The sequence below is a fragment of the Rhinolophus hipposideros genome (assembly GCF_964194185.1).
Source record: "Rhinolophus hipposideros genome assembly, chromosome: 5".
NCBI lineage: Eukaryota > Metazoa > Chordata > Mammalia > Chiroptera > Rhinolophidae > Rhinolophus > Rhinolophus hipposideros.
In genome coordinates, this window is record NC_138051.1 from 51,673,415 (window position 1) to 51,686,613 (window position 13,199).

At 34.3% G+C, this 13,199-nt stretch overlaps 1 protein-coding gene across 9 annotated transcripts in view; it reads right to left on the minus strand.

Annotated features, from left to right (window-relative positions):
• Window positions 1-13,199, minus strand: part of SLTM (SAFB like transcription modulator) — a 41,434-nt gene that overhangs the window by 2,606 nt on the left and 25,629 nt on the right. For 8 of the 9 annotated variants that reach the window (XM_081048422.1, XM_081048421.1, XM_081048419.1 and 5 more), the window contains 12 exons: window positions 11,614-11,732; window positions 9,633-9,782; window positions 9,295-9,398; window positions 9,022-9,188; window positions 8,455-8,540; window positions 8,100-8,263; window positions 5,606-5,786; window positions 4,759-4,883; window positions 3,747-3,914; window positions 2,453-2,767; window positions 2,202-2,343; window positions 347-507 (listed from right to left, as the gene is read on the minus strand). In XM_081048422.1, the coding sequence (XP_080904548.1) occupies window positions 347-507; window positions 2,202-2,343; window positions 2,453-2,767; window positions 3,747-3,914; window positions 4,759-4,883; window positions 5,606-5,786; window positions 8,100-8,263; window positions 8,455-8,540; window positions 9,022-9,188; window positions 9,295-9,398; window positions 9,633-9,782; window positions 11,614-11,732 (1,882 nt within the window). The remainder of the gene's footprint in view (window positions 1-346; window positions 508-2,201; window positions 2,344-2,452; window positions 2,768-3,746; window positions 3,915-4,758; window positions 4,884-5,605; window positions 5,787-8,099; window positions 8,264-8,454; window positions 8,541-9,021; window positions 9,189-9,294; window positions 9,399-9,632; window positions 9,783-11,613; window positions 11,733-13,199) is intronic. The other variant, XM_081048417.1, reaches the window with a different exon arrangement.

Sequence of the window (13,199 nt, forward strand, 5' to 3'; positions counted from 1 at the left end):
ACATACTTTCAGTTTCTTCTTCCTTTCTAGGAATTTTAGGAATAGTAGGTAGTGAACAAGAAGATGGTTCCAACTTGAAGTTAATGTTCATTATCTCTTGGCTTCTGACATATGAACATACCTATATTTAGATTAATATTCCAGAATGCCAATCAATTAACTTATAATGAGGAATATAAACAAATTATAAATTAATCAACTGCCTGGCATAAAATTTCCTGGAGATTTGGAGTTCATATGGGGAAATGTTTGGGCAGACCTAAGGTTGTTATAATTCAATCTCTCATAAGAAAAGATAAAGGTTTGTATTCGCAGAAAGGTTTAACTTAACTGATTAACTACTTACCTTGCATGTTGCGTTATCATGCCTGCCCCTGTCCGGCCATCACCCATTCGCCTGGCATCATGATAGCCAGGCCCTTGAGAAGGTGGACCGTGCCATTCTTTCCTTGGTCCACTTGTGTCCCGTCCATGGCGTTCAACCACATGTCGTTCTTCAGGATAGTGCTAAAAAATAGCATATTAAAGGAAAGTCATGACACCCTCAGTCTCACACCAATTTACTTATGCTGGTGTGTGTTTAAGGTCAAAAGCAAATCAGTAAGATGTCTGAGAAGATAAAAGGATGAGTAATACAACAGCATATATAAAGCGTTTCCTTCTATTTTTGCATTGAGAAGTTACTCAGGCTTCACGGTAGGGTATGGGAGAAGTGATTCAGCACTGTAATTTCTATACCTTCCAGTAACCATGTACTTTTTGACCCATGAGTATTTCTGGACCCATATATATGTAAAAAGGGTATAATGAGAGGTCAAAACCTTAAGAATTCAGGGTGGGTATATGATCAACAGGCAAACAGCACATAGAAATAGAGGTTGTCATCTTATTTTACAGAGTACTACTCAGTTCTCTTACAAAGTCTTACATCCATGACTGAAAAATAGTACTGACTATAAAGAAACAAAAGCGACAGAACTAAGGATCTGAGGAAAGAAGAGGCCAAAATTATGAAACTCAGCCTACAGAAAATAAAGCTAAAGGTACCCTAGAGAGATAATACTGGCAGAACAACTTAGAGATTTACATTATGAAAACAAGAATTTTCAAGGAAGGAATATGATCTCCTTTTCAGGACACCTTTCCTAAAAGAGTATCTGAATGCAGGGGGCTAGTCTACGAGACTGCCTTAAGTTTTACTCTAAATAAGGCAAAACATGTGGATTATAAACCCAGTCTTAAAGTTCTGTTCAGGGTAAACAGCTCAATGAAGTCATCTACTGGACATTTCTACTTATTAGAAACATTAAAGCTTATAATGCCATCAGGCCCAAATCTGTTTCATAAATGCTATGGATGAAACGAAAAGCATATAGAGGTATTAGCTAGGACACCAAGGGATTCAAAAATTTTCCAGTAAAAAAAAGCTTCCTACAAAACCTAGTATATGTTCAAATACAAAACAGGGCATCAGTATAGAATGCAGGCTGAAGGATGGATACACGTACACTTCAGAGTTCTTCTGTATGTAATTTAAGATGACATTCTCTACGTGCTACTATCAACTCATATGCCAGGATTTCATTAATAAATGCTTTCAAATTAGGTAAAAGGTTTTTTGCTTATTATAGTTACTTAAGCGATGAAGGTACTTTGCTCTGTCCAGGTTCATTAACTTACAAAATATTCATTAACTTATAAAATGTCACAAGTAAAAAGCAGTTTAAAAAAATAAAATATTCCACTTATCTACCCTTAGAAATGAAAGAACAAAATAGAGATAAAGTTCTATTTCAATTCTATAGTTTAAGCTACTTAAGGAGAGTACTTTAAAGAAAAAAGGAAAAAGTGAAAGGGAAACCCAAGTAGGGGCCAAACATTTCCCATTTGGTTTGAAAGCCTAAATTATTTAAAAAGAAACAAAACAGAAGTCATTAGGAAGGCTCGTCTACCAAACATAACAATTCTCAAATGTTCCATTTTAATAAAAAACAGAACAAAAATTTCACAGCTAGTATCCTACTTTTTGGACCACTGACATTCAAATGATGTTTACGGACAGTGAAATTTGAGAAATATTATGATCTTTTACAGGAAATTAGTCTCCTAATCATTCTAATCTATGTAATCTAGGCCACATCAAAATAAGTCCTCTAAATTTTTTTTAAAGAGTTGAGAGTAAACATTTCATACGCATTTACCTGCGCTCCACTTCCCCGGTCTGTGATGACTCTGTCTCCTTCTCTGCTTCCATAGCTTGAAGCATTACTGCGACTCCCAGGGGGCGCCCCTCTTACACTGTGTCCTGACACTTCTCTCCCGGATCGTTCAGGCCTTTCAACTCTAATAAATAAAACCCCAAAACATGTACAATCAAGATTCTGTTGTAACTTTTCTTAAAACCCAAATGCATTATAAATCACTAGCCAAGCATTAGAAACTAAACAAATACCTTGTTTCCCGCTTGTCATTGGACATGCCTCCTTCACTTTTCCAGGTGGTTGGTCTAGATGGATTGGGCCCTGCTTCTCGAGGATGTCTCGGGTGAGTGATATCAGGTCTGTCGTGAATGATCACAGTTCTCCTTTCATCTCGTTCCCCTCGTACTTCTCGCCTGTCTGTTTCTCTAAGTTCATTTCTTGGTGGTGGAGGCTCATTTCTTCTGGAATCACTGAAATTTTTGGGGTACCTTTCAAAACCTGGATCTTCTCTTCGTGTAGTCGGACGTGTTTTTTTCCCTTCACTTTGACCAACAAAGCGTTCTCGCCTATTGATTATCCAAAACAAAGAACATAGGTCCTGAGAGGTACTTATTTGGCCTTATTCTTTTTTTTTTTTTATTAAATTTATTGGGGTGACAATTGTTAGTAAATTTACATAGATTTCAGGTGTACAATTCTGTATTACATCATCTATAAATCCCATTGTGTGTTCACCACCCAGAGTCAGTTCTCCTTCCATCACCATATATTTGATCCCCTTTACCCTCATCACCCACCCTCCACCCCCTTACCCTCTGGTAACCACAAAATTATTGTCTGTGTCTATGAGTTTTTCTTTCTCATTTGTTTGTCTTGTTCTTTTTGGTTTATATACCACATATCAGTGAAACCATAGGGTTCTCTGCTTTGTCTGTCTGACTTATTTCACTTAGCATTATACTCTCAAGATCCATCCATGTTGTCACAAATGCTCCTATATCATCTTTCCTTAATGCCGAATAGTATTCCATTGTGTATATATACCACAACTTATTTGGCCTTATTCTTAACTTTATTTGTATAACCTACAATTATACCTTCTGTAAAAATTAACTTAAGACAAAGCCACCAAAAAAGCCACAATTATTGATTACAGTAACTCATATTCTTTTAAATTGAGCTAAGTGTCTGGCATGAAGGTTGTTGTTTTTTTTTGGTATCCAGGAGGCATTACATCCAATGCTCAAGTCACTACCAACGTGAAGGGTATTTTACTGCTCTGAACTGAGGCACATCCAAAGCTAACAGTACTCCCACTTAGTTCAAAAAAATAAAGCCAACCTACTTAACCTTGTTATTGTGGCCTAGTGAACTAATTCTGAATACTGAATAATATTCCCATTAATGAAAATAAAAACCAAGCATATAATTTTTTTCTGAATACTCAGTTTGGACCTGTACTTCTTAATTAAGATTTTAACAGAGAATCAAATTATCACCAAGGCTCATATACCAAACACAACAATCTTCAATATATCTATTTACCTTTCAAAAGATGAAGACTGTACTGAACTCTCGGGAAACCTGCCCCTCTCTCGGTGATCAAAGTCATTAAATCTGTTCTGCTGCCGAGAGTAGTCAGACCCATGGCTGAATCGTGCATCTGTATCTAGAGACAACTTTTTACTCTCGCTCCAGTAAGGATCATCTCGCCTTGAAGAGAAACATTTGCTCATTTATATAAATTAGTGTTACAATAATCAAACACCAATTAGCAGGAGCCATACATACCACATGCTAGGAACTGTAGATACAGAGAGCTAACTAATAAACTCAAGACAAAACATTCTGTTACAAGGACAATTGAGCAACTAATTTTTAAATTACATCGTCATACAGTGTTAGAGGAATTTCATAGGAGAAAATAGTTGAAAAATTATCCATTTGAAAATTATTAGATGGAAAAGACCAGTAAGAGAAAATACTTGATACCATTTTATAGTGAAATTCTAACCAGCAGTATACAACCTTTTCAGTTACATTTAACTTTGGAAAGGTTAGAGAGGTAAGTCCCAAGCACAATTCATTCATTCCATCTATTTCTCAACACAATTAACTAAATCTCATAGAATTTATATTAAGAAAATTACTATGTTTTTGAAGTCTAATGCAAAGCATGAACTCAAACACACAACAGAATCTATATTTAAGTCTTCCTAAGTTTGACTTCCATTTTTGTACTATCTGTATTATCCTGTAAGAATTCTGCAAATGGGCCTGAGTTTGAGAACCAACATCACTGAAACTTACTATGACCATGTATTTCCAGTCATAATGGAAAAACATCTGGCACTCGAAAGGAAAAACAGAAAGAACAGACTCTTCCTACTTGACCACGCATTGGGTCCACTCCAGTACTGCAATCATTCTCATCCTTGTTGATCATGACCTCTTGGTCCAGTGATGGTTGCCTGTACTTGCTAGTTCTCTGGTTAGTTTTGAGTTAAAAGGAATACGATAGCAAGTGTAACTGTAAAAGATAAAAGCAAGCAACTACCTATGATCTACATCACGTGGGCGTTTCAAAGAATTCCTCTTTTCCTGTTCATAACGAAGCTGCTGCTGTTGCCTTCTCAGTTCCTCTCGTTCTCGAGCAATACGTTCAGCTTCCTTACGACGTTCCTTCAGACAACACAGAAGGAAGAACCAACCAATGCAAAATGAAAACATATGTTAAGTATAGATACAGCCTTGTTTTACTCCTGTCATTAAGAAACCATCATAGACAAGCAACTGACAAAACATACTTGGGACAAATACATTAAAAAAATTTGACTCTAGGAATCAGTAATCTAGGCTATGGCTATTGTTCTCCAACATTAAAAGTAATAGATTGGGTGGTAAAAGTAATTGGGAAGGTCAGATTTCATCATCTGATTGAAACAAAGGCACCTACAGGGAATTAGAAATAGAGTTCTTAACACATATGGGCACTAAGTGCCTTAAAACCCTGGATGCAATTCTGCAGAGAGGCATTATTTCCTTCCAGCCTGGGAGATCATTCCCACTACAATAAGGAAGGAAATACTCATTATTTTCTAAGATTGGGATAGTGACAGAGCCTGGATTACAACTACTCTGGACTCATAGTCCTATGCTCAGACTATTAGGCTGCCATGACACTGCAGTTTGAGTTTTCACCAATTGGCTACAACAAAATCACTACTAGTAAATGTATTTTTAACTAGCACCTAATTCATTGTTATCTTTCAGGGACACTTAATAAATGCTCAGCAGTTGAACTCATTCTACAGAAGCTTTACAAACGTAAAGCAAATTTTAGGGCAATAATCACAATGTTTAAAAAAGGTATTATTTAAGATGAAAAGATTTTCTGACTGCACCTGTTCAATACGAATGCGTTCCCTTTCCAAGCGTTCGCGTTCCATTCTCTCTCTCTCTAGTTTTTGCCTCTCAATTTCTAGGCGCTCTCTCTCTCTCTGTAAGCGTTCCCGTTCTTCCAGTTCACGAATTATTCTAATGCGTTCTCGCTCTCGACGCTCTCTTTCTGCAATCTCTCTTCGTCTAACAAAAATCAGTATTTAGAAATATTTAAATTATGCTAGCACTGTGTGAAAGAGAATAGCTTTTGAATTTAAACTTTTTCTTGAGATTGGCGATTTTAAACTTCAACTTAATCTAAGTCGTTTTAATATAATTGGAAAGAGAACTCAAAACTTTAAACAGACTCCAACACTCATTTACTGAGACTGTCAACTGAATTTTATAAAGTAGTTGCCTCTTAAATGATTCCTGTTTAAATAAAAATCCTGCTATAATAACCCATTAATTAACTGATATTTTAAAAAGGAGATATTCTACAAAAATGAATTTACCAAATTACAACTTCTATTGTTTTTGATAGAAAATTTTTTATCATCTAGTCTATATTCTATGTCCTTAAACAAAGTATACCTTCTTTTGATGACCTGGGATCATACCCATCAACATGAATTATAGCAAATGCTATTATAATAAAATGGTGGCCTAAAGAGCTTTTTGGAGTGTTCACTGGTCCATAATAGATGGCTCCATGTAATATGCACTTTTGAGTCAGGGGCAGTTCAAATGTTTGTTGAACTGAACTAAGTTATTGTATTGGACTTTTAATAGTTTTGTCATTTCCTCACTCTAAGGAACTCAGTATACTTTGCCTATCAGCATGTCTTTCTCTAGCAACCCAGTGGTTCTCAATGGGTCACTACTGCCCCCATGGAAATCTGAGTGGCATTTTTAATTATCACAATGACATTTACTGAGTGGGGACGAAGGATTCTTAAATATTTTATGATGCAAAGGATAGTCCTGCATAACAAAAAAACTATCCGACACTCCTAAAATCTTTCAAACGACATAATAGACATTTATGTCATTATGACAAAACAAAACCACCTTAAAAAAGTTTGAGCCTAGAACTTAACTCATTTTTAATTAACGCTAGGTTGCTTTTATATACACTAAAATTTCTAGGTGTGCAACTCCCTGTAAATAAAGGGAAAATTATACTTTCTTGAGAATTTCACCAAGAGTTGTTCACCACTTCAGAAATAATGTCATAATGTCAACACTACTCCTGGTTTTTGACTCACCAATACGACACACCAATATCAGTCTGTTATCTGTTGCTGTCACCTTCTAAAAGAGGGGTACAAACATCTGACTATTTCATTAGGACTTCTGGTGAGTCATGCCCAAACATTCACGTCTAGAATATTTGCTTTATTATAATTTACTTTCTCCTTTAAATCAGAGGTAAGGCATTATATTGATTTTTTGAAAATTATCTGTACAGACAGGTATATTATGTATCAATTTTATTTCAAAATAAACAGGGTACTCTAACTTTTTTTTATATAAAAGGGGTGTGGGTCTGATAGTTTTGAGAATAGTTTCTTTAGTAGCTACCGGTCTCATCTTCTCTCAAATTACTGTCATCTAAATAGGAAGCTCAGCATATAGGGACTTCAACCAAAAAAAAAAAGGAAACAGATTCTGAATAATGCAAGGATTATTTCCTTTTAATAAAGTGTGTGGCAATCATAGTATTATTTAAGTTACTAAAAGTATCTCTGATAGTTCCTAACACTCTTGTGAATGAATAGGTGAAAGCCCGTAAGTTACCGCTCGGTTAGCTAGGTTAATTTTTGGAACTTTATATTATAAAACACTTTCACAAGAGCTTTTTAAGTGACATCCTATAAATTGACATACCAAAAGCAACTGGCACTCATGGAAACCAGCTGAGATACTGCTACTAAAAACAGAAATGTTTTGTTTGGTTCTCATTTCTTTTAAAGAGAATTCTTGCTTTGGGATAGAGCTTGAACAAAAGAAGGTTCATAGGGCAAATCTTCTTTCCCTTGGGCTCTAATCCAAAGTACAGTGAATTTTTCTTACAATGTCAACATACTCTTTGAACACTGTAGCTTACACTGAGACTTATCTTACCTGAAAAACCAATTTAAATCATGTCTTTTATGGCAGCAGTTTTGGAGAGGAAAGAGCATTGGACTTGGAGTCAGAAGACTTGGGTCTGAGTCCCGACTCTGCCACTTATTAGCAATGTGGCACTGGAAGAGTCATTTAGCCTCTCTGGGCCTCCATTTTTTTCAATTATATAATGGGCAAAATTAACCTTATACAACTATTGAGACAGAGATAATAGATGGAAAGATACTTTGTACATTGTAAAATGCTATGCAAACTTAAGAAATAATTAGGTTTCACTGCATTTCTTGAATGTGGCAAATAGCTTTCTGTGGGAACACAATTTCCAATAGTGTTAAATATGTACCTATAGTTAAAGATAGGTATAGGTACAAAATAGGCTTTTTCTACCTTCGAAGTTCCACTGCTTGTCGCAATCTTTCAAAACGAACTAAATGTTCTCTCAGTCTTTGTTCCTTCATCTTTTCAAAAGGCAAAATGTCCTTCCTTCTGTAGTCTTTGTCCCTTTTTTTATCTAGGCTAGCTCTCTCCTTTTCCTTGCTTCTTCCATGAATCTGTAGGAAAAAAAGTGTAAGAGGACCAGATGTTAAAATAATTTGGGGTTTTATTTTTCAAGCTCAGCTTTTCATTTAAAAAGCTTACATGAGTAATGACATCCCCCTTTTCTTAGATTTTCTAGCATGGACGTATGCAAAAGTAGTTACAGAGATACTGAGTTATCTTCTTTTGGAAACAGGAGACTTACTTTCTCATATCTTCCTCTTCTTGATGGCCTACAATGGTCTCCTTTAGTTTGGTCTAGTATTACCATATGTCCAGGACTCTTTGAACCTAAGAGAAAAAAAATTAGATAAACAAATGTCCAAAAAATTATTTCATCAAAAATGAAAATATGATGTAAAAATGCTGAATTCCTAGACAGCCAGACATTCACAAACCAATACATGAAATAACCTACTTGTTTTATGAAAACATAAATGCAAAGCTTTTAGAACTAGCTCAGTCTCCTAACAAGTATTTTCAGTGATACCAAAAGATCCTAATTCAACTACACAGCTATAAATCAATGATCATTTTTTTAAGTCAGCCCAGATTTAATAGTAAAGAGGCTTAGTGAGAAGAATACATTTGTTTTCCAAGAGTAGAAAAGACGACAATTAGTTCTATTAGACCTCCTTTTCTAAAACAGTAACATCTAACAACGAATTTTAAATATTTTTCTGGTTTATAATCTCAAGTTATCCCTTCCACTATAAAAATTAAGTTGTAGAATGAATTAGAAAGGGAGTGAGAAGAAAGATACATAGCATACTTATTCGCTTCTTTTCTTCACTTTTTTTAATCAATTCTGAAGTTTGGCCACTTGATCCATTATCATTCTTCTCATCTTTACCTTCTATTTTCTTAGTATCCTTGCTTTCTTTTTTTTCAGATTTCTCAGACGACCTTTTCTCTTCTTTTTTGAGAGAGGCTTGTGTCCTAACCATACCACGCCACCCAAAAAAAAAAAAACAGAATGAGAACTATGTCATCCATGTACCAAAAATGTCTATGTACTTATCAAAAAGAAAAAAAAAGTCCTTACTTGCTACTTCTATCACTCAAATTTTTTTTGTCTCCAGAACTTCTTGAACTACTCTTTTCATCATTTTCTTTCTTCAAGTCTTTCTTAGAAGGATCACCTTTAACCTGAAAGGTTTAAAAAGAAAAAATATCTTTATGTTTTAAAATTAAATTTTTATGATTATAAGAAGTATGTTGATGGTAGAAAATCTGAAAAACACAGGAGTAAAAAAAATTTAAAAGGAATGTATAAAATTAAAATCATCACTAATTCTACTCCCTACCAGTGTAACATCTTTAAAATAAGAATCACTAGCCCTCCAAGTAACCTACCTTGTATAAACAGTTAGGCAAGCTTACTTTTTCAACAGAAATCAGTTGTCCATGCAGCTCAGTACGATGAAGATGTGCGATGCATCTGGACGCCTCGGTGCTGGAAGACATAGTTACTATGCCGTAGCACTTGGCCCCAGGACTTCGAGCATTTGTAACCACCTTTGCACTCAGAACCTGTAAAATAAGACTATACTTAGAATGTTTTAGAACTTCGCAAGTACATACATTTCTAAGTAGATGAAACTTCAGAACTGAGACTATTCAAATTAAAGGACATAGTCACAATACATAGATTCAAGATAAAGGATAAATTTAGGATATGTAGTATTATTCTGCTTCACATGCTTGTGATCACCATCTACCATGTCTATAAATACTTAGTAAATATTCAAGGGAACAATGTGAAGTGTCAAAAAGCAACTTAAGCTACTTTTAGTTTTTCTTTCTCTTTTTTTAAATACATAGCCAAACATAATTAGTCACGTCAATGAAGTCATGGCACACTTAATGAAAGCAAAAAAATAATGTTCTCAATTAGATTTAAGCCAAAATTTCCTTGTTACAGTCCCACCCTGAATCTCTTAAAAGAGAAAAAAAAAGTCCAGGAAATTTCTAAATGAGGGTTAACACTGTTCTGTGAGTCACAATAAGCTTTCAAAAATAAAGAATCAGCCGTATGTAAAAAAGCAGCCTAAAATTACATCCTAAAAAATATACTATAAAAAGACATACTTCCTTCTATGTGCTTTTAAAATGCATACCAGTATAAAAGTGACAATTTCAGTTCTACAAAATGAATAGTTAAGAGAGATATGGCAGGGATGGGTGAATGAGAAGAAAAGTTACAGAGAACAATCTAGTACTGTGTTCAGTACTGTAAACAGACATAATGCCAGGAAGAGGTCAACGGGATTTCGGAAGTTGTATGGTGTAGGTGGCTGGAAACTACTACCGTCTTCTATCTCAACTCTGGGAAAGGCTAACTTGCCCCAACAGCAGTTTTATCAAATGCATGGTATCCATCAGTCCTAATAAATGCCAACATTAAAATACTGTTTTTATATCTCTAACAATGAATTATTGAAAATAGAACAAAAAGTATACCACAGCTGGCCATGGGACTACAATTCTCAGTGTTCTGTATCTGACACCTATAAAATTATCTCCTTAATGCTCAGCCAACTCTCTAAATTAAATTAGAAAAAAAAAACCTCTTAAAATCAATAGATTTTTATAATATTCATTAATAGCTATTTACCAATACTGGTCATTAATTTAATAAATATTTGAAAGTTTACCATGTACATACAAAGTATAGTAGATAAACTGTTATCCAGCTTACACTGGAGTAGGTTAACTGCTGTATTTTTAAATGTAGGGGTTACAGATTATTGCAATTCAACAACTATTAATTGAATATTCTTTATTGACCATTTTTCTCTTCCGCTAGTTCTCCCTTGTATGTCAGAGAAACTTTTCCTAGTAATTAAACTACAGTAAAGCCTCCCCTCTAACTCACTGAGTATCCTGTACTCTTCCCTCATAGCACGTATCACAACTTCTGATTAAGTGTATTTTACCAGTTTTACATTTTTCTCCAGCACTGTACTGGAATCTGTATTATGACAGGGACCACATAAGTTTTGTGTTCTTTTTCCCAATTCTATATCCCATTGCCTAATATTATATTAGTCTACCTATATTTTCCAGATGACCAGATCAGCCTCAGAAATTCTAAGGTCCTAGAAAAATAATGATGAATGGGGATGAATAAAACTCAGTACTTGGCTTAAATGGGCTCAAAATATGAGCTTTTAATACAAAGATCCTCAGGGCTCAGAGTGAGATTATATGATGAAACTCACCATTATCACAGAACTCAATAATTATGCCTATAACAGTCCTAAGAGAAACAAGAAATTAGAAGAGTTTATATAATACTGTGTTAAATACAATCCGTTTCAAATGGAGATATTAGAAAGATAAAAAGATAAAAAGAATGTACCTTTCCATATTTGCCAAAGAGGTTCTTCAAATCAGCAGCTTTGGTATTAGAAGAAAGTCCACTAACCCAGATATTTTTAGTTGAGCTTCCACTGCTACCAGTAGTACTACTTGTACTTCCTAGAATAGATTTAATACCAGACGTTTAGGTCTCAATTGGACTTTTTTTTTTAGAAAATTACTAGGACCACATTCTTTCAAAATTATAAAACCCTCTCATTTAATTTTGATAGTATGATCTTACTAAATCAAAACCCTATGAATTTACTATTATTAAAATCACATACAATAACAAGCAATACAACTGTAGTGAGGAAACAAGTCTGAACATCGTATACTTCCTACTGCATGAGTTTTAAATGGGTAAAAAAATCAATTACATGTCTTGGACTTTTGCTATTAAGTTTAATAATTTATACTCTACCACTGCACTCAATACTGGCACCCAGGAAGCAGTCATCTAGGAATGTACAGACTGCTTAAGTACCTGTTTTACTGTGGGCTTTAGATCCTGAGCAACTGGGAGTGTAAGAGGGAAAAGCCAATGCAAGGGATAAACTGCTTTCAAGAATTTAAATGTTTAATGACAAAGACTAACCAACTAGCTCATTTTCATTCTCTACTAGAGAAAGAAGAGAAAATGGGCATTATATGCAGCTGGATAACTCTGGATTTAATAAAATACAATCTTCTAGAACAAATTAATTATAAGAATAAGTTGAGACCTTAAAATTCTTTAGAACAGGTAAATGGCTGAATCATTTCTGTATTATTTCCACATACAAATTACAGTTTCACACATACAGATGTCATTTCTTAGAATACAGGCCTAGTCAGTCACCCTCCAGTGCTTTTCTTCAATTGTGCTGTTATAAAAGGGGAATTTTCATTCATTTGACTTATTTGAAAAAACACTCTTACCCACTGTAAGAGAAACAGTATATAAGCAATTAAAAGTAAATTTTTATAACGTCAAGTTGTTGTATGTAGAAAGAATAAAATTTTCAATGTTTTTAAAAACTACATGCCACAAGTTTTAGTTCCTGTCAGTGTAAGCTTCTGAGAAGACAATACATATCTGACTCAACTATTTTAAATATTAATGGTTGCCGCATTTCTATTCTCAAAGAACACATTTATCAACAAGATCTGTTTTATCTTATGAAATGTTAACCAGAAGTTTGTGTATCTTTTTTGTTACCAGCAACATTTGGGCCCAGATACTTCTCTAATTACAAATAAAAAAATTTCTAATAATGGAAGAAAGTTAACATTTAACCAAGACTACTCCTTCTGAATGTAAAGGGTAACATTTAGTAAGTTTATTACATCTTATCTATTAACCGAAACTATAAGGATAATGTGGGTATTACAATTAATTGTAAATTAGTAAATAAATCACCGAAATTTCCAACGATGAAAATATGCCAACAAAATACACTAAATAAGCCATAAAGGACACATAACACTCCTTTTTCAGGCACTGGGAGTCATTTTAGGACTTTGTATTATCTGAAATGTATTTCTCTTAAAATGCTTTTTTAGAAAATTAAAAATATTTTTCAAGTAGGCAGCATATGTGTAAGA